The sequence below is a fragment of the Haemorhous mexicanus genome, chromosome 3, assembly GCF_027477595.1.
Source record: "Haemorhous mexicanus isolate bHaeMex1 chromosome 3, bHaeMex1.pri, whole genome shotgun sequence".
Taxonomy (NCBI): domain Eukaryota; kingdom Metazoa; phylum Chordata; class Aves; order Passeriformes; family Fringillidae; genus Haemorhous; species Haemorhous mexicanus.
Window position 1 is genome coordinate 7,345,946 of NC_082343.1, and position 26,775 is coordinate 7,372,720.

The window sequence follows — 26,775 nt, forward strand, 5'->3', positions numbered from 1 at the left end:
CTAGTAATAGGGCCTAGAAATTTTACCCTAACTTTTGTTTTCCCTAAAATGAATGACAATTACAAAAATACTCTCAAAATTTAAATCATCCATTCTATTTTTTTCTTTTTCTTTTAAAATTTTAATTAAAGATGCTTATTGTGGCAGGCTATGCTTAGTAATGGAACCCAGTTATCTTTATACATCAGCATAGAATCATAGAAGGGTCTGGTTTGGAAAGGACCTTACAAGTCCTCTTGTTCCAATGCCCCTGCCACAGGCAGCAACACCTTCCTGGTGTTTCTCATCAGGTTTCTCACAGCCCCATCCAGCCTGGCCTTGAACACCTCCAGTGAAGGGGCTGCCCACAGCTTCTCTGTGCAACTTGTGCCTCACCACCCCTAGAGTCAAGAATTTCTTCCCAATATCTAACAAAACCAGCTTAAGGCCATTCCCACTACTCCTGCACGCCCTTGTCTCTCTCCAGCCTCCCTGCAGGCACCCTGTAGGTATGGGAGGGGTTCTAGAAGGTCTTGCCAGGCCACCAGATTTGTCAGGCATGATTTGTCTTTAGAGAAGGAATACTGGCAGTCACCAATTACCACATTATTTACCATGAGCCTTAGCACAGTTTCCAAAAGGACCTGCTCCATAATCTTGCCAGGCACTGAGGTAAGACTGACTGGCCTGTGGTTCCTTGGGTCTTCCTCTTTACCCTTTTTAAAAATGAGGGTTATGTTTCCCCTTCTCCAGTCAGGGGGAACTTCCCCAGAGTGCCATCACTTCTTAAATATGATGAATAGTGCCTTAGACACTTCCTTGGCCAGTTCCCTCAGGACCACTGATGTATCATATTAAGTGTGAAACACTGCTGTTCCTTTAATTTAGGTCATGAAATAAAAATGCCATCAGTGTTGTTACTTTAGGTTTTAATAATAATTTTCAATGACATGAAATAGTTTGATTACCACAACCTACCAGTGGTCAGTGCTGTCAACTCAGAAAAAATGCTTCACACTCTGAACAAATGGCACACAAAACTTACCTTTCATTATGCATTTTAATAACTGGAAGTAATTCAATTCTGATTTTTATACAACCAATTATACACTAACATGTACACATACTCAATTCCAGTCCCAGTGTATACATAGTTTTGAATCCGCAGCAATATAAAATTAGTTCTACCTGTATATATATATATATATATATATGTGCAAGTCTGAATAAATCCTGAGTCATTTTAAAGTACTATTATTTAAATCCTGTAAATTTCAACTGATGCAAATAAACCTCAGGTTTTACAATTATTGTGAAGAAGCTATTTAAAAAACAATATATAGCACTTTGCATCAGCTTTATGCATAGCTATGAGCTCTGTACAGTGCAGAGTTTCCATCTCCAGTCTGAATGATTACAAAATTTGAAAATATGCTGACCATGTTATTTGGTAACTATTGCTTCCTTTGCTTCTTTATTAATGGTGAATGATTTGTTCAGCCTCGAAACAACCAAGTGTGGAGGACTCTGACAAGGTTTAAATTATATTCTTCCTGCTGCACATATTTTTGTAAGCATTCAAGTTACCCAGGCCCTTTAATTCTTCTGAGAAAAACTATACAATTATACAGTCAATACTCAGTGTATCTAGAAGGGAAAGAAAATGAAACAACAGTGGAGCATGATCATTACCTTAAACATGACACTATGCTATAAAGAAACCAAAGAGGAAGTGTTCTTTAAGGAACAGCTTGGACAGAAACCAAAAGGCCACTGGGAAAGCCTCTGTCAGCACGACACGCTGCCATGGTAAACATGAGATGCTCTCCAACGGCCAGAACAAATGATCTGAGCAAATGGGAAGGAAGCACTGCTGCCAAGAAGGGGATCCAAGCTCATTACCAGAGTCAGGATCTTTGTACAGTATCAACAGAGCAACTTACACCAAAATGTCTGTACACCCCGTGCCAGGAGAATGCAGGCACTGCCTTGGGAGCTGGTAAAGGACACAGGTTAGCGTGGGGGCCTGGCTGTCTCCAGCTGGTGCTGTTTGGATGTTTCCAGGTATGGAGGAGACATATTTTTTTCTTTCCCTCATTCCTCTTGCACAAAAGTGAAGGCACCACTCCAACCATACTCCTCCAGCATAAGGATCCTGGCCCCAAACTTAGCTGGTCCCATGGCTGCTGTAGTCAAAAACGCCTTTCCTGAAGAAGGGTGAGAATTCACAGATGGTGTATTTTGACAAGGTTAGCCCCACTTTATCAATGTTCAGTGGAGATGATGGAGATTTCAGCATTGCAGAGAAAAAGCTCCTGAGGTATTTCTGTGGAATGAAATAGAAAATGTCATAAGGTTTACTTGATCAAATTTATTACAACCACTTTGAAAAATTAAATGAACAGCAAAAACCTCCAAAAATATTTCCATGGGATGTGAACAGTCCCTTCAATAACCATCAACATTTATAAAACAGTCTACTGAAATGTCTGTATTAAGCTCAGGAAAAGCAGAAAAGAAGTATTTTCCACTTCCTTCTTATGCCCAGCTTGGCAATTCTTTTATTCTGTGGTTGCATGATGGTTCCTAGTTTATTCTGCAGTCATGGAACCATGACATGCTAATACTATTGTCTAGCATTAGCAAACACAGCAGGTGCAAACCTCAGATCCATGCTGCAGGATATCCACCACATTTGGACACAAAAGGACTTCTAAAATCTTTCCCTCACAGAGCTTCCAAAACCCTTGCATTCACTGGGGTTTGTTTTGATGATGGCTATCTGCAGAAAGATTTGCATGAATTCCATATTATGTCAGAACCTACCAGTATCTTTTCATTGAGTTGCCCTCAAAATTTCCTTTCTGTTTTATTTTTTCTTTTAGGTCTTACTACTGAGAAGCACATGGGAGACACCTCCTTTCCTTCCCATAAGTTAATATTAAACAACCACTGTGCAAACTGCAGTCACATTTGTACCTAGAGAAATTGGGGGATGTACATTAACACAGTTATTTTTCACAAACCTGAAAAAGCTTCCATCATATGTGGGTTCATTTGGATGCAACTTTCCAGGTATGGGTGACTTAATAACTTATAAATATAACTTTTGAACAAAACACTCAGTAAAAGGCTTAAAACACTCAGTAAAAGGCTTGACAGATCAGATAGATACAACAAATGGATCCAGTGTCACCCAAACAGCTGCAAGGGAAATCTCATCTGGAGCACAGGGATAAACTCCTTTTCTGTACTACAGACTGACCACAGAAAGGGATAACTTTCCAATCATTCAATTCCATGGGAAATAGATTTGCAAGCCAGAGAAGCACATTCTCCTCTGAAGAACACAACATTTAGTTAATTTGAATGCAGCAGCTTTGGGGTCGTGGGAGTGGTTTGTTCAGGAAACTGTCCTAATTATTCAGTCATTCCTCAAGAATTATTCCTCCAAACTATAACAATCTGCTATCTTTTTAAGAAACCAGCTGTTTCAATATTACAGGAAGAAGAACAAACAAAAAAAAAAGCAGCTGAGACAAAAACTGTTCTCTTGGCAGAAATGGTGAAACTTTCTATTTCATTCAGACCTGCCACAGGTTGTATTAATGTTCATGAAAAAAATTCATTACAAAAATGCCTTCAAGATGAACTGCAATAGACTAAGGGGTAATTTAAAGTGAGAAACAGAGAAACATTTTTCATAATTAGTTCTCAAAGGAGGGTTCTTTACAAAAAATCCCAAACCAGTAATTCCTGAAGGATGAATATGGTAGAAAATGAAATGTAAAACATAGCATTCTGTTAGTGTTTTAGCACTGTGCTGAAAAGTTACTGCAATAATTCTAGTTTATGACTACCAAAGGCTCAAAGGTACCAAAATACCTCACTGGACACAGCAAAAGACCTACTGCATTCACCTTGGTATGTATGGCCAGATAATTGACTGTCGTGGCTTTTCTTTAAAGCCATTACTCATTGTTTTGGCATGATAGCTCTAATGGCAAAGTAAAAAATCCCTCTGCTCTAAGCATACACTTAAGTGACACACAAGGAACAGCAGGTACACTTCTTTTCCACATCTGTGCTCCAGAGTTGAGTGAATATCACAGATTCTTTGAACACAAAAAAAAGCCTTGGGAAAATGGCAACAAGCAGACACGAACAGATAATGATGGAATTAATTTTGTATGAAGGTTTCCTGCCATATGGCTTGACATTATGTGCTCTTCAACAACCACCTCTCAACAAATTAGCCATCTTATAAAACCCAGATCTGCATTTACCCTGTTTGCAATGCTGGTATGTTAATATAGCCCAGAGATGCTGTGCCCTTGACACAAAGAAGCTGTTGCTTCATTGAAATACAGGCTGCTCTGCCCAAAGATGCTGGCTGGGAGTGCTCCCCTGCAGTGAGGAAACAGTGATTGATGGCACAAGTGCTCACATCACAAGCACTGATCCAAGAGTTGTGGCAGGGCACTACAGGGGAAGGCTGCTCTGTCCTGTTGGCTGCAATGGACAGCAAAGTGGAAGAAAGTGACAGGAGAAAAAGAAGGAGCACATCAACACTAAGTGCCAGAAATGATGAAAAGTTCCTTAGAGATCCAGAAGAGATTCAGCATGGACTTTGTTGCAGCCTGGGAGGCCACTGCAGGCAGCTGGAGTAGGAGCAAGGCTGGATGAAAGGATCTCCTCTGTCAGCACTCAGTGGACAGGAGGAGAGCTGTTTCCATATCTTTTGTATTAAAATCCATTTCCAGCAGCAGACACAATTTTTTTCTATTTACAGAACTCTTTTGATGTATCCTTGAAAAAAAATTTCTTAGCAGAGACTGGCAAGCTCAGGATACCTTCACAGGTCCAAATTTTATACATATTAATGATGTGATTTCCTACTGATAGCAACATTGTCCCTGGCATGCAAATCACTGTGTAATAGCTACTAGGTTTGTATGATTATCTAGGAAAGAAAAAACTAGTTAACTGCCAAAATATTCCACTCATTTTTGTTTGTTAGACTCTGGCCATTTGTTCTGGATTATTTAGTCTGGTAATCAGTGCTCTTCCACATGCACTTTGGAGTTTCATTTCACTAATAGCATTTGACCTGCTATGCTGCTGGTTTGCTGGAAAATAGCCTAATGATACATTTGTAAACAGCTTGGTGTGAGGGCACAAGACCCTGGCACTGTAACAGAGAGGCAAAATGGGCAACTCATACATCAGTCATGTTGGTTGTTCTGGCTGAACACACTCTCTCAGCAACACCAGCTTAGAGAACAGAAATACTCTGCATGTACAAAACAAGGATAGAAAGCTGTCACTGTCATATTTTCTGAAAAATCCCTTCACCAGGATTTCTTCTCCTGGGAAGCTGAGAAGCCTTGGAGAAAAAGGAAAATCCCAATCAGGGTCAAGCTGTGTTGGGACTCTGGAGGCAGTCATGAGTTTTCATGATCATTCTTGGTAACCTTCTGTCTGTATCCTTTCTCTATTCTTTAGTATAGTTTTAGTATAGCATTCTTTTATATAATATAATATAGATCATATACTAATAAATTAGCCGTCTAAGAACTTGGAGTCAGTTTCTTAATTCCTCCTTCCTCCTGGGGACCCTGAAAATGCCACAGAAAGCCAGGTTAAAAACTCATCCAAAATAGGAAAAGCAGTGTGTTTGCCCTCTCTGAAGGCAATACAACCTTCAAGCCCCCTAACTTCAAATTTATGACAGCTGTACTTGCAAGTTTTAACTCTGCAAATGAAACTAAACTGGAGAAAGTGGTATGAGGCCCAAAGGCTTTTCTTTTTTTACCTAGTCTGAGCAGATTTTCCTCCCTTTTAATTATGGGGATAGCAGAATGGAAAGCATTATAAAAGCTTATTAAAAATCATTTTAATAGGGTTCACCTTTTTAGCAATAGGCCAGTGCTCATCTTGTGCTCAATTCATCAGCACAACAAAGTCATTCCTATAATTTTTGCACTACTTTGTGATGTGGGGACTTCATAATTTTATACATTTTAATGTAAAGCCATAACTTAATTTAAAGTTATTAAAGTTACTACAATCAAAAAGCTTTCTGAAATGTGAAAGTCTTCTTATCATCCTTTCAATTGTGGCATATTAAAGAGGAATTCAGTTCAGTGACATTGTTCTCCTAATCCATTACTAACAGTGATAGCCTCAGAGACTAACAGCAGAGCTTAGCAAGAATTGGATTTTTTCATTAAAATTTGGTGTGTTTAAAAACTCATCAACTCTGGTACTTTCAGAAAGTAAAAACACTTCAAGCTTTTGCTTTTATACTTCTATTTCTAGTAATTTCCTAAAAAACCCCAGTGCTTAAAATACTTTAGAAGATACATTTTAAAACTGGCATTAGAAATATCACCTGCTAATATATGCCAGAGCTGAAAGCACTAGGAAAGTTTAATAAGATAAATCTTACAAGGCTTTGGGGACTTTTTTTAGACAACAGCTCCTTTTCTGTGAAACAATACCACCCTTTCAAGACCTACATGTCAATTGGACAGTCAAAAGCTTTACCACAAGGTCACAGAAGATCACTGGTGACAGGGGCAGGACTTGCTCATCTAATTTCTAACACAGGCTTCTCTCTCCCTTTAATATAGATCTAGTTCCTCCCTGCACCAATCACATAATTATTCTGTTGACTAGTGCTAAGTGCTGCAGGCTTTAAATTAGATCTTGATTTGAATTATCCATAGAGCAAAGCATTCACAGGTATCACAGCTCTTTCTACAGGATACAAATCTGATTACCAAAAACCCCCAAAGCCAGACAGACTGAAGCACATTCCCTCAGCCTAAAAAACCACATTATGTTGTAATTAGGTATTTGCACAGTCAGCTCTTCCCAAGACTCTACTCTAAAGCAAGCAGACAGGCACATGATTTGCTTCCAATCTGTGATCACAAAAACAAGGATCTGTTTAAAAGACAAGGCATGCAAAGGGAGCCTCCAAGTAGTTTCAAGTCCATTTCTGGATTTATTAAATTTGGGCAAGCAGGCAAAGAATTTGCAGCTAGCAAGACTATAGAATATAAGGTGCCATTGCTTTGGAGGACAGCAATCCAAAATTATGGGGGATTGTACCAGATTACAACTAACACCTTCACCTCCACCAATTTCAAATTCAGATCAATTCTCCACTCACCAGATATAACTTGCTTAGAAACATTTTGGTCTTTTGTGGGATTTTTCTTTTTCTAATAAAGAAAACATGAAGCTTCAATTATTTTCCCCAACACCTTGACATATATTGCAAGATATTATAAAGCAGATTTGAGTAAAGTAGGTGAGCAGAACAGCATGTGATATTCAATATCACAAGTGATATTTCAGGTCCCTCAGGAAGTACCTAATATGTCACCTGTGGATCTGAACACATTTATCTCCTGCACATATCCTTAGGTCATTCTGTGTGGTTGTGATTTCAGAGCAATGTGGAAAAGACTTTCTGCTTGGGACACTACCTGGTGCCTGAAGGATCTTATTTCTGTGGAAAAACTTGGAGAGAAAATGTTGGTAATTATGATGGGATCACCTGGCCCATCATCTTCTGCTGAAAGACCAGATGGCTGGGCTCTCCTTACAAAAAACCCTGCAAAACTACACACTGCCAAACCTCTGCTAAGGTTCCTTGAGCAGCCAAAATTGACAACTGCCTCCAGAATGTGATTGTTCCCGGTGCCAGAGACCTTGCAGATAATTTGTGTATGCACATTTTAGGAGAATAAAGACAGAACCACGTGTCTGAAAATGGCAAATCACCACTATAATTATCACATTGATGCTGGCTAATTTTTTTGCCTATTTTCTTTTATATATTCTCTGTACTTTTACACATTTATTTGTAGCTTTGTAGCCTATTATTGCATTCACAGCTAGTTTTCCCAACCCTAATAGGCAGAAAGACAAAACACATTGTAAAGCCTCTATCCTGTCTTGGTTCTTCTTAGGAACCAAGGCAAGAAACAACTCTTTAGGACATATTTTTCATAAACTAGTTCAGTTTGCATTTAAGGGGGGAGGATTTAGAAGGGGCTTTAACTGGGTGGAACTGCACCACCACTTAGTTAACACCAGAGATTCCACTAACTGAGCTGGCCCTGCCCAATCCAAACCCCCGTGTACAGCAGACAAAGTCCCTGTTGTGCATATGAAATTATGCTAGGAAAGACTGTTTGGATTCATTCTGCCTTGAGCAAAGGCAAGCCTATCTGTGGGATTGTTTTTGCTCAAGGACCTGGTTACACTTGCTGGGTTAAGCAGAGGGATGGGGAAACTTGTTGTGCACCTCAGGGGGGATTGAACTATGGGTGAGAACAGCCTGTAAGGTTGGAATGTACCACTGGCTGCTGAATGTCACTGCCACAGCATATTTTAATTTCCATGGACTTGTCCAGTCATATCAGTCATGGACCAAATGAACCCTGTCCATATCTGGGGGGATGGTCAGTGACCACTGAAATTGTATTTGCACATAGTTCTATGTAGCTATGTATAAATATGTTCTATGTGTTGACATGTTTACAGTTGAAATGTATTAATTTGGGCATTAATCAGATGATATGGGATAAGGGGTGGAATGTCCTGGGGTAATCCATAAAGTTGTATTCCATAACCATCTGTGCCCCCCAATATTGCTACTGTATCATAAGACTACCAAAATGAGAACCTTGTGTGTGAAGGGGTCATTATTGTGGGTGCTTTTCAAACTGGCACTCTCAGGCAGCTTCCAGCTTTTTTTGCTTTGTAGGTTACCTGGTCCTTGTTTAGGCAATGGCTTTCCTTCCCTTTTTGGGTTCTCTTTTCATTTTTTTTTTTTCCTCAGCTCAGAAAGTTAGGAGTTTTGAGCTGCCTTGGGGCAAATTCCACAGACACCCTCCATATAACACTCCTTTGGGCATGTTTAGAGGTACCTAAATGACTTTGGAACTAAGCAGGTAGGAATCAAGCTTCTTTAAGCAGCTAAATTGCATTAAAAAATACTGGGACTTAGATTTTTAACCTCTTGAGAAAGTCTCTATGTTTTTCATGCACAGCATAATGCAGATTCCTTGACTTGGAGTTCGTTTCCTCCAGAGTTGTACAGGTGAAGCAGATTTTACCTCTACATCTGCAGAAGTGCTTGAGTGACACTAAAATTTAATTTTACCCAAGGTGGTGCTGAAATTTACGCAAATTCATACACCTTTTTGAATTTTCTTAATGTGCAAGCATTCTGAGAGATGCCAGTTATGATTCCAGGTGAAACTGCTCTCTTGGGCTTTCAAAACCCAAACTATTCATTATAGCTGTTTGGAACATTTTTCTGTGCAATTCTAATGGCATGAGCACATTATGCTGAATTACTATTATGCCACATCAATTGAATCAACTTCTTAAGTCAGTCTACATCCCAAATTACAATCTTATTCTGCCTATAATTTGTTTAAAATCCACAGGACTTCTTATTTCTTACAATGTCTGCATGGTCAAAGCTTACATTTATTGGCTTTAGGCAGCTCTAATGAAAACTGAATTGTAGGCTGGCAGGGAAGCAAATAAAAAGGCAGCAAGGGCCATGATTTACAGGGGCTCTATCAGTGTGAGCCTTCTTTGGAAAGTGAATGACCATTCTGAAAAGGATCAAAACAGACCTGACAAGTGAAGGAAACCAATCTCTTCTCCAGAGCACAAGTCAGAACAAGTCCTGTCAAAATTTATTTAGAAAGAACAACAGGACTGAATTTAGCATGCATCCCTGGGCCAGCAGTGGGTGACAGTGTGTCACCTGCTGGAGTGGGCTTGGCAAACACCTACCAAACAACCTGACATGCATCACCCCCTGCTGCCTCTGGAGAAATCCCTTGCTGGAGGATAACTGATACTCATGCTTTGGAAAGGGGTAGTACCAGATTCAACCCAGTGTCCTTGGCTGACCACTCCCTTTTATTCATCTGCCCACATCTGTATGTGCAGAGCCATTAATGGAGATTGTGATGAAGGTACACAACTTCAAAACTTGGTTTGTAGGAGAATATTGAGAAATTTAGTCCATCCTGACAGAAAACACATTAGGATGTGGAGCCAAACTGCAGCTCAAACTATATGCTGCCTCACTTTCCAAACTTACTAAATCATGATAAACAAACCTCCTTATTTTCTGATACTCTGAAATATCTAAAAAGGAAAAAATAAAAAGGCCTTTAAATAGCAAATCCTATTAATTATTTGGTTGTAATGGAGATAAATATTTGATCACAAAAGATAAGTTTTGAGGTAGGGACCTGAAGCTATTCACCTAAAGAAAGAAACACCAAAATTCTTCTAAAGAGAGATGTATATTATGCCAAGCTACCTCTAGTAAACTCTGCAGAGCAAGGCTTCAGACCTGATTTTGAATGAGGCCCAGAGTTTGAGCAAATGAGACCACACTTTCTATTCCTTTTGCATTCAGTAGCCTGTCAAATCAGAGCTAAAAATTAACTCATCCAGAAAATAACCTCAGGCTATTGTTCCTTCTAAATGACCATCTTTATCATGTGTCTTGATTTCAAGAATAATATCTTGCATTGTTGTGGGCTAGCTGAAGGTCTACAGTATTTAATCAAAGTAACATTTTATTGATATGGGATCAACAGCTGACCTATGCAAAGTTCTGCTTCTTTGCATCTAGTGACTGTAACCAGTAAGTAAAATTAATTTTATTTATTCATTTCTTGAACCCAACAGGGTCACACACAAGAAGCAGAGCCACCCAAAAGAAAAGGTTAAATGCTTTGAAAATTGCTGCTACTCCTCTTTGAGGGTAGATGCTTCAAAACCAGAAAAGCCATGTGCCTTGGGCTGCCCTAATGCTGTGGTGACAGATGGGAAGCTGGCATGTGAACTTGCTCTCAGATGGCTAAGTGCAAAGTCTGTCTGCCAGCAAGACCTCAGCGCTGTTGCTGAAAAGCAGTTCTTTTTGTTCTTAAATTTTGCAGTGGTTACTAGAGGATATGAAAGGCACCTGGTGCAGACTGACTATACCTAAATTAGAAAATGATCTATGACAAGGATTTCATGTAAGTGATATTCACAGTAAGGCCCAGCCACACAGGCTCTTCTCTTGTCTTTGTGGATGCATCTGTGTTCTTTCCTTCCCTGATCCCACTGCATCCCTATTCCTCTAGTGGGAAATTAAAGCCATCACTCCAAGATATTGCATTCTGTAGCTCAGACTATGGGTATGAAACAATCCTCTCTAGGATTATCTAACACCAACATTACAGTGGTTTGCTTTTGCACCAGCAGTGCTACTGGAGTGCATCCATATCTGTGAAAATAGAGAAGAGTTTCCTTTTATTTTCCAAAAGTATCAAGTTGTATTCTGAATGTGTTCTGAAGGCCATCTTACCTAAATTCTGCTAAGAACAGTAATTACCACCACATTGTCAGAGGCAAACATTCACTCTTTAAGAGCCAGGCTGGTGAGTAAAGCCCCTTTTAGAAAGCTTTGGCATTAGGGATGTTGCAAGCTGATGCCTCTGTCTAATAATTTCCTTTTAGTAATCACTTTGAACAAACATGTATACAGTAGCTTTGTGACTAGTGTCATTCAGGAAAAAAAAAAAAAACAAACAGAAATGGTAATTCTAACCCCACTTGACAGGATTTTTGCAATACAGACATCAATTTACCTATAGCTAGCACAGGTTCTCTCAGTTAAATACATTTAGGAATGGGGCAGTGAAACAAAGACTTCTGGGGAGCACTAATAAAATTCACACTGAATATTGTGGTGATGAATAATCCAAAATCACAGTAAAATGTTTCTGTCCTCATGACTTCAGGGAAAACCTCAATGTCTGAGGCAGATTCAAACATTCTGTTTGTTCAAATTTGTTGACAAACATTTTGAGGGTTTTTTCCTTCTCAGACGTTTCTATTGCTGGCTTCCACCAAGGTAATAATCCAAAAACTAATAAAACACTTTAATAACAAGAATCAATACAAGTTCAAGAAAAAGGTGCTATTTCATTATTTTATCTTTTCCTTAAGAACCAGATTCCTGGAGCCATCTCAGTATAATGTTACTTTTAAAAGGGAAACAGGACATGGCTAAATTTAGAGCCTTATTTTTAAAAAAAACCCTAGAAATCATCACCTCCAAAGGAACTCAAGTGAAAATAGAAACTAAAAACTAAACAAAGGATTTGACTTCTAAGTTAATCTAATTTTGGAAGGTTAATTTTGGCTGAAGGTAACAGCAATATTTCAGCCAGTTCAGTGTCTACAATACTTTGCCCAGACAGTTTTACAGATTGGACAGCAAAATTGAATTATGCAGCTCATTCAAGATTTATTTCTGCCTCCTGCATTAACACCTATCATTGAAATCCTCACTGGCAGACATCAGGAAGTGAGGAGGACAATTATATTATTAATTTTAAATAAATTGAGCATGTCTATCTTTTAAAGAGGTTCAAAGTGCCAAGAAAAAAAGAGCAGAGGCAATGCCAGGAAGATGTATATGCTTCTACAGAGCTCAACACAGGCTCACATTACCATACTGTTAACAGGCTGACTTTTATTCCCTGAGCTCTGTAAGTGCAGCAAAAGACAACACATGATTCCTACTGACTGCTGAGCTTTATTTCTAGCTCACAGATCACAGGATATTCTGAACTGGAAGTGATCCACAAGGATCAAGTCCAACTCTTTATGGAATGACCAGTCTGGGGATGGAAGCCACAACCTTGGTGTTACCAGCACCACACTCTAACCAGCTGTTGATCCCTAAAACCCCACCAGAGATTTTGCTTGTTTCTCCCTTTGCTGTCTGCAAACCAACCTGGGGAAATGCAGCCCTGAGAGCAGGAAAGAGGAAACAGGGAACAGAGACAAGGAGACAGTCTGAGGCTTGGGACAGTTTTTGTTTTTCTGTAAGAAGCAACCTGTTTGGATTTTGTTGGCATAAAAGTTGTTTTTTGCTGAACACACTGGTAACAGCAAGGGTAAGAAAGAAAGTCCATGAATGCAAGGCTTCTGACCAAAGAGTCAAGAAACACACCTCAGTCTGCTAGGTCAGCTTAGACTCCTGCCCAGTTTCTCTGGCTGCACAATGGGAAAAGAGGGCTAAAAATAATCTTCATTACTACAGCAAAGCATGAGTCTAAGAGAAGGAGAAAAAAGAATCGTCAGGGGAATGGTATGATACAGAAACACAGTATCCATAGAAGCTGGGATTTCAGGAAAATTTCTTTTTTGTGTCATCCACAGACCTAGCAACTCACCAAGGAATTAAAGATACTTTGCAATTAAAACAGGAATAGATACACTCACTGACTCAAGTATTTCTTGAGGCAAGTTCTTCCTTTAGAAAGCTTTTCCTTAAAAAAAATACCAAAAAATGAATATACATCACCCAAATTCACTTTAAAAAAGGACCCTATACTCTTACCCACTGATTTCTGTTTGCAAGAAAGGATAGATACACAATAACTTCTGTTCATGAACTTTACTCAGAAGAATTCTTGGTTGTGTCACCTAAGGCAGATTTAAACAAGCAAGATTGGTTCTGAAGTGAAATTACAGTCTTTAAACTGCAAAACAATAAATTTAGAGTTATGCCCTGCAATAGGTCCCTGATGAAAAGCTAAATTATTAGATTGCAATAGGGTATTTTGGGTAGAAAATTTTAAATACACTTTAGATGTTTTCTCTTCAGATGTATAGATAAAAACTTGCACATTATTTTCCAAAGCTCTATGGTAATGTCAAATACAGTTCAAAAGACCTGAAATTATACCAACAAACACCAAAGCAAAAGTGTTTACAGTGCAACTACACATCATGCTGGAGATCAAAGTCAAGTTCTCAGGTTCATCTCACACAAAAATACTTCATGAAATGTGCTTTCCTACAAACAAGGCAATGTGAAGCTTTCAGTTAGTTAGCATTTGTACCAGCTAGGATAAATAAAAGAACTTAATGTTATACACAAACCTTGAACTTACTGTGATTTAAAAATCACAATCCTTACAATTTGGGGCTCTCTGGATTCTTTTACTCCAAGTAATTTCACTTCCATTATGATTAAAGAGGCCCACTTCTAAACCCAGACTGAAATAAGGTAGCACTACAGCTCAATCTTCAAACAAAGCAAACTCCACAACAGCCAGTCCCCCTGATTCCAGTTGTCTGGAGAGGTACCAAAAACCCCACTGCTCTTCTCAGTACTTCTATTGTGGCAAGAATCCTAGAGATAATATGTAGGAAAAACGAAATTCTTCCTAAACTGACTTGCAAAGGGACAAATCTAATTAGGCACAAGGAACTGCAGTTGCTAAGAGATGACCTGTGGGAAGCACTGAACTACCCAAAGCTATTTCAATGAAAGAAGTTCAGAAAAAATGATATGGAGTTCCAGCCTATTTAAGATGCATGAATACCTAATGTAGAAAATGTGTAAAGAAGAGCAGAGCAATTTCTTTATCACCACCACTAGGACGACCACTCCACTAATAATCTCAGAGAATATTTGTTCAGAACACTTACTGGACTGGTATTTCAGGATGTCATTTATTTTTAGTCAATAAAATTAGCTCAATAAAATTAGTCTGCTAGCTGTACTTTGCTTTTTCTAAAAATGCTGAATTAGCCATTAGCTCTTGACTAAGCAAGTGGAACAAGCAAACAAGCTTTTATACCCTCCTCCAGCTGTACCAACACATCAGCTGGGAAGCTGGAAAGAGATTGCAAAGGGTTTTCAGCAAATCAAGGAACAGGATCAGCTGTGAAATCAACAGAATACAAGCCATGATTCTACTTGATACCAAGGTGTAACACTCTCACCTTCCCCCTGCCCAAACTCCCAAAAGCCAAGGATCCAAGTCCCTCACAGAGACAATCCCCCCATTTACCACTCTCCAATCACACCCTGATGCACACTCGAGGCTCACACTGGCCTGGAGGCCACCAGGCATGAACAGCCAGTCCTTGAAACAGAACTGGTGCCTGGGCCATCTGCCACTCTTGTGGCATAACTGGCACCTTCACAGCACAACTCAAGGCGTTCCTTGAGCCTTCAAAGCATTCCCTGACTTTGGAAACCATCACTGCTTAGGTGGTTTCTCTCACTTTTCACCAAGGAGGCTGCAGCTGTGTGAGCTCTCTGGCGATGGGCAAAGCCAAAGCAAACCACAGCAAAATATGTAGTGAAAAGAAAACACTGTGATTAGAGATCTTGACATCAGGAGGTTTGGATCAGCCTGTTACACTGAATTCCTCATGGCAAGGATAGTAATGTTTGCTTGGCTCCTCATCCTCTTTATCTGACTTGCCCTTAACCACAGGGGATCTTCAGTTCCTCACCACTGTGACTACTTAGTGAAATGGCCAAGGAGCACACAGCAAAACATATTCATGTGAACAGTTGCCATATATTCTTATGCTTGCAAAATATACAGGTAATAAAGTTGTAACGACCTAACTTAGTTAAAATAGATACAATATAATTTTTAATGAAAACCTGGCTATAGAGCTGTAAGTACTCCATGGCCACGATCAAAGCATTGCAATACACAGCAGTTTTAACATTAAAATCATTACAATAAAATCTTTTAGTAAACCAATGAAAAGTCAGAAAGATTAAGAGATTAATTTTTACTGCTAAGAAATATGCAAATTCAGTACCAGACTGGAATATGGGCATGCCTTTATGGTATCTATCAAGGATGTGAAAGAAAACAAAAATTCATTTTGTGCTTCATGTAAGACAGCCTGACATCAGAAGTCAGGGAGAGGATGTTTGGTTGGTAAATCAAAGAAAAGGTGAAGTATGTAGAAAAAATTCAAACCACCTAAGAAAAGATTCCAGTTGCAAGCAATCTACTTTTATATTAATTTCTTTAAAGCTCTACCTAATGCTATTTTAGCTCTACAAAGAACATAATTCTTAATGACTTGCATGATCAAGTAACCCCCACGTTTCTGCAATATAGTTGCAGGCTGTACAGCTTAGTCTTTGATCATGCTTCTTCTTCCCCAAAACCCCACCCCCTGCCCCTGGGCTGCAGTAAAACATGCATTAACATAGAAATATAAAGACCTAATGTGTGACAGGAGTTCAAAATCATGCCATCCACACAGCACTGTAGAATTACCAAAATAACTCAAACCCTCAAACTCAATAACCTTGTCCACAATAAAATTAATTTTTAAAATTATTGAAAGAAAAAGAATACACAAAGCTGGGTTAATTCAAAGATGCCTAAATATTGCTTTAGTTCTGTCATGATATATTTGGATATACTATGAGAAAATGGTAACTCTCCAACTAACAGATTGCATTTAAAATAGCAGTATTTTTTTTAATCTTGTCTTGCACAGAAACCAGCTGTCTACAGTGAACACTTACCTCACCCACCACCTTTCCCCCTTAAATAAATCTATCTCCTATGAACATCTCTAAGAGTGCCTTTTTTTTCCCCTAGATTAGGAGTAATTTGTATTTTAAGAGATGTTTCCTCACTTTGCAATGTACTGCTGCCATCTCCTGTGTTAAACGAGGCAGCAAGTAACTTGATACTTGCAAACAGGCTATTAAATGTTGATCATGTGGGAGTGGCTTCTGTTGGTCCAGCAGGGAGTGCTCCTCCCAAACACCCAGCAGAAGCCTGTAAAAAGTTGGTATTACCTCTAAGTGACACCTTCGTTCTGCAATCACTCGCTCATCCTTGTTCCCAAAGAGCTTCTTTGGAGGGAATTCCAAAGTGGCAACCTGGAAGACATTAAAGGATGAATCAGCATCAGAAGTGACAAGCTCAAATAAGAAAATTCTGTTTAAACTAAAAAGCAACTAGAAAGAAGAAGAAACTGCCAAATATTCATGAGCTACACTATATGCTATTAGTAAATATCACATTCTGCATTTCTACTGAGGTTATTGTGATCTGCTCTGTAGTATTGCTAAGATAAAGATGCATTTTGTCATCAGAGTGTGACTGAAAGAAAATTTAGGAATTGGACCACCACTGTTTGCCCAAAGAAATATTAAAAATTCACAATCCAAATGTGATGTGATAGTATCATATAGGAAGTAAGAAAAATTTCTGCAGGAAAGTGTACCTTAAAAGGCATTTAGTCACTTAAAAATCTGTGGTCTCCAACTGTATGGTAGTGAAATTTTTTTGGTTTTATATATATTGTAGGATCATTGGATCTAAGAACTAGCACTGAAGTCATGCTCTGGGAGATGCATTGCTGGACTACAGCTAACACCTGACCTGAAGCTTTTCTTGTGCCCTGGACTATCACTTCTTGTAACTCAGCTGCAGCTCAATGCCATTCAAACGTGTGTCCATGCTGGGAGCTGACAGCTTCAACTTCTGAAGAGAATTCACACATGCAGACAACATCCTGCTTTATCACACTGAAAATGAGAAAAAGGCAATGGCACAACTGCTAAAAACAACTACTCAGACCTCTACTTTTAGTTCTTCCAGAGAGGTGTTCAGAGCTATCTCCTCATTTCTTTTTCCATTCTGTGGGGGAAGGGGGGCAGGGAGAGAGGGAAAGGGAGAGAGGGAAAGGGAGAGAGGGAAAGGGAGAGAGGGAAAGGGAGAGAGGGAAAGGGAACTGCCTCCCCTTTTTGTATACCAATAAATAAAATGCTTGGACTAATTAAAGCCAGCTATGCCTGGAAAACACAAAAAAGACCCAAGACCTGGTAACAAGTACCACTGAACTTGGTCTGCTCAGCCACTGCTGAGAACAAAGCAGGAGAAAGCAGGTCCTCTCCCCATAAATTGTGTTTGCACTTGAAGGTAAATCAAACCCATTTTTTTCCCAGCACTCACATGATGAGATGGAATAATGCAACCTCCCATTGGAATTGCTGGAGTTGTTTTGCAGGTGAAATCCCTCTGTAAAATTGCCTCCTGCATTAATTCCCCAGGCTGTTTGATGATATTGAACCAGTACAAAAGATGCATCATTTTCTAGTCTATCAGCACACACAGGACTATAGAGAATTTACAGCTGGTTACAGGGAGCAGACATATAGTGATTTAAATGAGGAGCTCCATTATTAACATTGAATGTAAGGATCTTTAAAATACAGAGGAATTCTGCAATACAAATGATTTATTCCCACTCTCTGGTTCAACTCCAACTTCGACAATTTTAAAGAAATGTCTAGACATCTTAAAATGATAAAAGTGATGTGGGGCACCAGAGGACATGGAAGAGATGTCTGCTCTCCATCAATCTTGCCAGTATGTCCCAATTACATTCCTCAAATTTCTCCAACCATATTCATCTCAGTGTGCCTGCTTCTTCACGTTGGCAGGACAAACAGTACACAACCAACCAGTTTTGTATTATAATTTCCTGGAGACTTATTTTCACTGCATTACTCTCTTCTTCACCTATAAATTATTCTAAGTGCTAATATTTCAAGGACTTCAAAATCCCACATCTGCAGAAATTGCATTTTATTAAACAGTACTGCATCATGACACTACCAGGAACAAGCAAGGTAAAACAACTACCACCACAATCCCCTCCTGGCTGTAGGGAGATTGTTTTTTATATTTATTTGCTAATAAATACTTTCATTACAGAATTTTAAAACAGTGTCTATTAAAAACCAATTTGCACAATGAACCTGCCACTACAGCATCCTCAGACCTACTCTGTGGAGTCAAAGCAAGGTCTTAAATCAGGAAAGATTTCCTTATCTAAATTAAGTTCCATCTGAAGAGGAATTTGGGGACTAATTCTACATAACTTTGGGATGAGCAAGTGTTTTCCTAAGCTTTTTCTGGGTGTATCTTAGGAGAAAACCAGTTGTATTTTTAAAAACCAATGTGTTTTGTTGAACAACTTTAAACAGAAAGAGCTACTCACATTGTTTTAACATTTCTTAACTCCCAAATCACTACCATGCACATATCTCTGAAACTAAACCAATCAAAGTCAATTACTATAATCATGAATTAAATATGCAAGACAAAGGTCTCAGCCAGTAAACTTTGCTCTGCAATGTTCAAAGTCATAACATGCACCTCTATGAAAATCAGGAGTTTATTGCTGGTCAAGAAGTGGGGATCTGCATACTTTGTACATAATAAAAGCCACCAGAAAGTCAATGTGCCAAACTATTCTAGACATACATATATAAAGTTAACGTAATATGCCAGTGTTGCCAGTATGTGTATAGAATATACCTGTTTATACATGTATATCTCTTGGAAGGAGTTTTTATCCTGCAGAGGTGTGTTATAAAGGACTAATCAGTTACTGCAGATGGTATTTCTATGAGGCCAGTTACACAAACCTCAGGCCTGCTAGAACATTTCTGTGTCCCACACTTTCCCAGTGTCCCCTGGCTCCTCTTTTAGCCAAATGATTGGCAAATAGCTATCTCACAAATAAAGTACAAAGACCATTTCCATCACACAACAAATGCCCACCCATCTACATGACAGAAAATGCTCCAGCCACAAACTTCATCATCCCTTCAGCAACTCAGTTATTTCAATGGGTTCTATTCCACTACATGCCCACAGTCCAATGCTCACCAAAATGAGAAAGAGACATTCAAAACTCTGCAGGCTTGAGTTTCAGGCTATCCAAACTTAATGCAAACATGACAGCACTAGTTCTCACCTCCTTTGCACCTTGAAAATTATCTTTGCAACATAAGAAATTGACACATCCATGCAGGGAGGTGAATTATGCAGTTCTCTATATGACTGAAATTTCAGTGTAATAGGAAGCCAGTCCATTGTACTATATTTATATAAAATACACTAATAGTATATTTACCAGAGATAGTGTGCTTACATATATATATATATATATATATATATATTATATATATATATAAAAAAATATACATATATATATACACACCCCTCCCATTGATCTTCAACACTCTGACTTATTACTTTAACACAGGGAAAAATATGTTGGTGCAAGAGCCCCACAAATACACAGTGACAATAAAACATTCTTATCTCATCATAATTTTGGTTCCTAAAGAAATGAATTAAAAGAAGCTCAGCAACATAAATACAATGAAGTAATGACAAATGTTACAATAACTCTCTACAAAAATCCTCTGTCCTAATGTACTATTTGATATACAGACTCTGAGCATAATTGTGTGAGATTCAGCTAAGCAAGGCTCAATAGAATTTTGAGGTTTATTTACAATACTTTATTCATTTAAGCCAAAGTGCAGTAGCAAATATTTCAATAAATATTTCAAATTTTGCTATTAGTGGTGCTACAGCACCTTTATGAAACTGTACAGTAGCTTCAGTGGAAATAATCACTGTTACAGGTTAATGCACACAGTACAGTATGTGACTGAGCAGCATCTGTTCTGGAACTGAAATATGTAAGAGATCTTGCAGGTACGGATTTTGCATCAAGATGTTTGCCTTGGCTTAAACACTCTAAGGGAATTTCACACTTTCCAGATTCAGGAGTGTAAATTATTCTTTCAGAATTAAATGTTTGTGTATCCTCTGGCCCGAATGAATTCTTCAAGGGTCTCACCTTGAGGACGAGATGAACGTTTTGTGACAATGCAAGGAGTAACAGTGGAGCTGGACAGGCAGTAAGGGAAATCATTCTCCTTCCATGGAATTTCTGAAGCACACTCCTCCCTCCCTGTCCCGCTTCCTGCAGTGGCGATGGGAAGCATTTGGCAGACAGTCTTTTTTGGCAGGGATGTTTTGTCATTTTCTAGGGCTGCTGATGAGGTGATGCATTTTCTGTCAGGGGAAATTAAGAGGCATATTCCCCAGCCTGATAGGAAGAGAGGGCTTGAATGATTTCCTGAGAAGCTTCTGTATATAGCGTGCAAGATTTCTAATTTTTATTCTGACAGCAGAAGCATCTCCCTACTAAAATTCATCACTGCATCCCTGCAGTCCACATTTCATTATATCCATAGGAGTGCACACACATGCATACAGGTACCATGGGCAAGGCTGGGACTATGCTTAGACCCAAAAGGCAAAGCCAGATCATATATTTTAACAGAGACCTCAAGACTGCATATCAGCACTCCTAATGTCTTTTAGACATTAAACTTTTTACAGTTAATGATGTTTATCCTGCCTGGCAACTGTTGCTAGGCAGTAGCAGTTGTAGAGAGAGGCAAACAGTAATTTGCAATTTACTCCCTAATTTCTTTACAATAAATAAAGGCCACGTTTTATTTCTAGACCTAGAAATAAAAAATTGCCTTTATTTATTGTAAAGAATTGTAAAGACTTTATTTATTGTAAAGAAATTGTCTCAGCAATATTACCTGTAAGAAACAATACTTACCTGCCACAATGGAGTATTTGTGAGTTAGTACAATCAAATTTAGACAGTATTAGGTTCAGTCCTCAAGCAGAAGGTGTTTTGTACCCAGTACTTGTTATTCTAGTAAACTTTAAAAAGCTGAATGGATTCCTCTTCTTCTCCCACATTCCAGTCAGGAGACTGGTTTTTGGCAGGCATTTAATGCTGGTAAGAGCAGATGGCAGAACAGCCAGTGACCCTTTTTTTGTCACCTGTTCTATCTTACATTCAACACTGACCTTAGGATTCTGGGCACAGCACATACCTAACAACACCTACTTGGAAGCAAATCCTTTTAAAGTGAAACCAGACTTCACAGTGTTCAACTCCTGAGCCCCAGGGAGAGATGTGAATTTGGAGACTGGCCTTTTGGAAACCAAGATAATGAAAATAAAGGCTCCAATACCATGGAATGCTCTGCCTGGGATGGGGTGCACTCTCATTTCAGAACCTTTATGAAAAATAGTCATCAGCATTTGAAGGGTGTCCTTTAATTTTTATTATGATCTGTTGGAGACTCTCCACTGACAGTATGTCTGCTTGGGGACCTGCTGGATTTCATTCAGTTCAGGGGTTTTATGGTACAGCAGAACAGAACATGTTAATGAAAACTCTTGTACAATACTTTGCAGATGATATTTCAACACATAGTGGACCAAAGCAAAATACCACATAATACAGCCATGGAGGCTTGTCACTTCTGAAACATGAAATTGTTCCAAGTGTTATGCTCCCTAAACATTAAAAAAATTCCATTTTCTGACATCAAGCAAAAATCTACAGGATTGAAACATCTCATTATTTTTGGCTGGTACAGTCTATGTTTTAGTGCCTACAATAAGGTAAAAGACTTTTTTAAGAAGAAAAACAGGGCAGACATTGATGGAGTCTGAGTCATCTTCAACCTTTCATCTCAAATTCTCTTTTTATTTCAATGTTTTGATACATTTAAATGGGGCGAAAGGGGCAAAAAAAGAAAATTAAGAAAATGCTAACTATTTAAAAACTCAGTCATCTTTAGTTCTCATGTTACTTTTACAACTCTGAATTTTCTCATTTTTCAAAGAGTAGGTCTGACTTTTGATCCTTTGTACCAGAAATCTCTGCCACAGATGAGAAATTCAAAGAGAAGAACCTGGTATGGTTTTGCAGCCACTGTGGCTGCACCTGACTTGATTTTGCAGAAAGTAATGAAAGAAAAAACTCCTACTTTTAGTTTTTGAAGTTTAAACAAAGTAACTTAAGCCTCAATATCTCAATATGTACTAAGACTCCCAGAGTCTAAAGAAACTAGACAGGAGCTGTATTTTTAACTAGGAACTTGCACCAAGTATTTAAGGATTTGTCCAGGTGAAAAAAACAAAACCAAAACCAAACCACCACCAACCTAATTTCTATATTTTTTTGTATTTTGTCTGAGAGAAATTACCTTTTCTACACAATTTCATAAGAAAGCAGTAGGCAAAGGTAAAAAGTTATCACTTACTGCACAGATTAAAGGCTGCTTTATAAATTCTGAAAACAATCAAATGGAGATCAAAGAGAAATCATTTGCTATACTATCCATTAAAAAAGAAAACAATAAAATAACACACAAAGTTCTAAGTCATATTTTCAGCTCTTATAGCTCAAATTTTAAAGCTGAGTGAAGAAACCTCTAAACTTATTCTCCTTTAAACAAAATAGTAACACAGTCCTCCACTGTCAAAACCCTGCAGTGCTCTCCCAACATGTATGCTGCAGGTGAAGTCCTGCCCTCAAAGGAGAGAAGGATTAAAGACATTATTTTCCATTATCAATTAATCAGGGAGAGGGAATATCCAGGGAATCCTTTTCTGGATATTCAGCTTGTCACCTACCCTTCCTCTTCCATTTCTAATGCTTTCTCTTCACTTTTTCCATCTCTCCCAACATGTTCTTCCCACAGTTCCCAGCCTGTCTCTGTTCCAACACTATGCTTCCCTCCATTCCTGCATGACCTACCTCATTCTTTTCCTTACTCCTCTGGGCCATTTGCAATCCTCCCTATCTGCCAGAAGGGGAGAGGGATTTGATATTCCCAAGAGGCAGCATATCCAAGGATTTGAAGTGTACCCATATCACTCTTCTAATGGACTGAACTCCCTGGAGAAGGCTGAACAGCAGCAACAGAAGTCACCATTTATTATAACAAACAAGGGTAATTAACCTCCTAAACTGTGGAAAACTCAAATGACCAGGAAATGGGTACAGGAAAAGGAACCTTCCTCCTACCCAAAGGGTCTCTGCAGAGGGGTCCTCAGTACCAGCCCAAAAGTCAGTCCTTCTCTGTCTTTGAGGAGAGCAAACTCTGCTCCCAAGGTCTCTGAAGTGTTTCTGAGAGCTGAGGAGCTGCTTTAGGCCCATCCCTGCTGTGTCTCAGCTCCCAGGCTCACAGCTCTCTGTTGCTTTCTCTCCTTGCTGCTACAGAGCCTGGATCTCACTCACACACAAGGGAATAAGCATCTCCCTCCTTCCCTGGGTAAGTCTACTCTGAAAAATCCTAAATAAATTGGTTGGCAAATACTTCCCTTCTGACAAATGCAAGAGATTGCAACAACGTACTACACTTTTGGGGTTTGGGTATTTTTGGTGGTTTTTGCCCCCTGGTATTTTCTCTACACAATTTATGCCACAATTTGGTTTCTAGTCCCTTCACAGCACAGTTTTTCTCTTCAAAGAAGCTGCTTTGCCCTGCATACATGAGAACACTCTTTTCTTTATGCTATCCATCATTTTTGCTCCATGGCAAAGATCTACCTAACCACAGAACTGATTTAACCTTCTTATTTCTGGCTGGCAGGGGCAACTCCTGGTTTGCATGCTGCTTTTTTGCTTGGCCCCTAATAGCAGCAGCCCAGTGAGCCAGGTCTGTTTTATTCCCTCCAGCTCACACCCCACTGAGGTTAGAGTGCACTGGAGACCTTCCTAGGGTTAACCTTCCAAGCAGGCAGTTTGGCAGCTTCTCCACTTTACTTAGACTGGTTACAATTCCTTGCTTTTTTCCTATTTATCTCACTGGAACACCATGCATATTTATATCTATAGCTGCATCTACATCCATCCATCCATCCATCCATCCACCTACCTACCTATCTACCTAATCTTAGTACCAAGGAGCACAAGCACTTGCATCTCCTCCCATCAATACATGCAGTTCTGTTGCAAGTCAGGATGCTGTGACTAACCCCCAATAAATTGGCATTCACCAATAAATGAGTATATTCTCAGGACATGCAAGCTCTCTCAGCTCTGCTCTCTTTAGTTCTGGGTAATTCTCTTTGAACTTTCAAGATCTTTTGCCAGTTACCTCCCCCAGACAGGCATAATTGTTTCTCCAAAGAACATTTCAACTCTGTCTGTCCCACTTAAGAGGGACAAGAACATAAAAAGAGAAATTCTCCTCTGAACCACCCTGAAACCTCCCTATGATGATGCAAAATGACCAAATAGGATCAGACACCAAAGATTTCTGATTTTGAATCATGCCTACCTGTCCATCAAAGAATCATCTGCAATTACCAAAACTGTTTGAGAGCTCTCATATCCATGTTCCTCCTTTAAACCAGCAAGCTGACCTAGACTTAATCTGCAGTTTTGGAGCTGTGGTGAGATGTGGAGGCTGTGGTTTATCAATGTAATTTTAACTCCATTTAGTTTGCCTCCTGCTACCAAGAAAAATCAAGTTAACTGAAGCCAAAGAGATTACCCTTGCACTACAGGAATATTTTTCTTAAAGCAATTCTAGAGTACTCAGAATAATAGCATACCAAATTAGAGCCATAAACAAGAGTCTATATAATATGTGACAAATTACTTTTTTTGTTTGGTCCTTTATAAGCAGTACAGTAACATTTAAATACAGAATATCTATGAAAATGAGCAATAGGATGTAACAAAGTTCATGCAAACCTTGCATATTTCTATAAAATTATGCAGTTTGGGGATTTTAATCTTTTATAAAAATCAGAAACTAATATAGCCAGGGCATCTTTCTAAATAGAAACCAATACCTGTACAGCTCTTAGGATTACCAATAAAGGAGAGATAGACAAAAATTGGCCCAAATGGCAAAGAAAATATTTTCAGTTTCATACACAGGCTGTAAAAAGACAGAGTACGACAGTGCAGCAGCAACATACATCAACCAAAGGATATAACTGCCTTACAGGTAAACCAGTCAAAACCAAATAAAAACAATTAAATTTGAGTTGTGGATGTGTTTGGAAAATAAGCATGAAAAATTGCTAATATACTATGTCTTTGCAGCCTTGATTTTGCTCCCTTGTTTGTCTATCCCTTGCCCCAAGAGAGAAGTCTCTGGGGGAAAAATACCAGCATGGCATGGCAGACCATCAGCTAAGACAAAGCTATGTGCCAACCTAGAGATTAAATGGACAAGTTAATACCTGCTCTCTATACTCTTAGGTCATGATTTTGCCAACTAAACATTAATCTTTCTTCATGCAGTCTCAGGTCCTGGTTAGTTCTTTATAGAAATAGTAAAATTTGTTGGTTTTGCAGGTTGTGTCTTCAAAGTTCAACACATTAATCAATCTTTATAAAGGTGTGACTCAAACCCCACTTCTCAAAAAGGCTATAAAGTTCTTTTCTGGAGATCTCTGTAGGGTTTATTTTTCTTTCAAAAACTATTTGGGATTTGATTCATTATCTTCCTGCTGGGCTTTCCAGCAAGGTCAAGGCTGTACCTGCAAGAACACAAGGTGGGCCATGCATCACCCCCTACTTTCACCTGGCTGCATACAACCTTGCCCCAGCTCTGCTGATGCTGCAGTGCCTATTGGGCCACTTGGACTCCACACTGAGGAGTCACAATACCATCAGATTTATGCAACAGAAACAGGCTCAGAGAAGGGGATTCACCACAGCAGTTTTCACAGCTCTCCCTAAGAAGATGTGCTTGTTGTACATGAACTCATCTCAGTGACATCTGGCTGCATTTATGACACATCCCCATCTCGTGTGGCTGACTGATGCCATAAATTTCAGTCACCCTTGCCTTTGAGAAATGTTAATAATGAAAACTCATCAACAAGCAGTAATGACTTGTACTGCTGACTAGATGGATGCCTTTCTGACTACTCAAAATTAATGGCAGATCTCAGGGTCTTAAAGAACAGCTGTCACAGAGAAATACACCTGCAAACAAACATGCAGTATGCCTTCAAGTGAGATTTGTTAGCAGACATAAAGTGCTAACCCTCACAACAAACTGGACTGTTTACAAGGAGCAGTTAGATAGCCTTCTGCATCATTTAAAGTGATAAAACCAGAGAAAAGGCAGTGCAGGCACGCAAATGGGAAGCTTAAAAGGAATGATTCAGTCCCCCCAACAGCAAGAGTGAATGATAGTCACACACTAAACACTCATTTTCACTTGTGTCTAGTCATACAGAC

At 39.0% G+C, this 26,775-nt stretch overlaps 1 protein-coding gene across 2 annotated transcripts in view; it reads right to left on the reverse strand.

Moving 5' to 3' along the window:
* Window positions 1–1,020: 1,020 nt before the first annotated feature.
* KIF16B (kinesin family member 16B) overlaps window positions 1,021–26,775 on the reverse strand; it is a 135,387-nt gene continuing 109,632 nt past the window's right edge. For both annotated transcript variants that reach the window (XM_059840668.1, XM_059840667.1), the window contains 2 exons: window positions 16,670–16,753; window positions 1,021–2,305 (listed from right to left, as the gene is read on the reverse strand). In XM_059840668.1, the coding sequence (XP_059696651.1) occupies window positions 2,147–2,305; window positions 16,670–16,753 (243 nt within the window). In that variant the 3' untranslated portion in view covers window positions 1,021–2,146. The remainder of the gene's footprint in view (window positions 2,306–16,669; window positions 16,754–26,775) is intronic.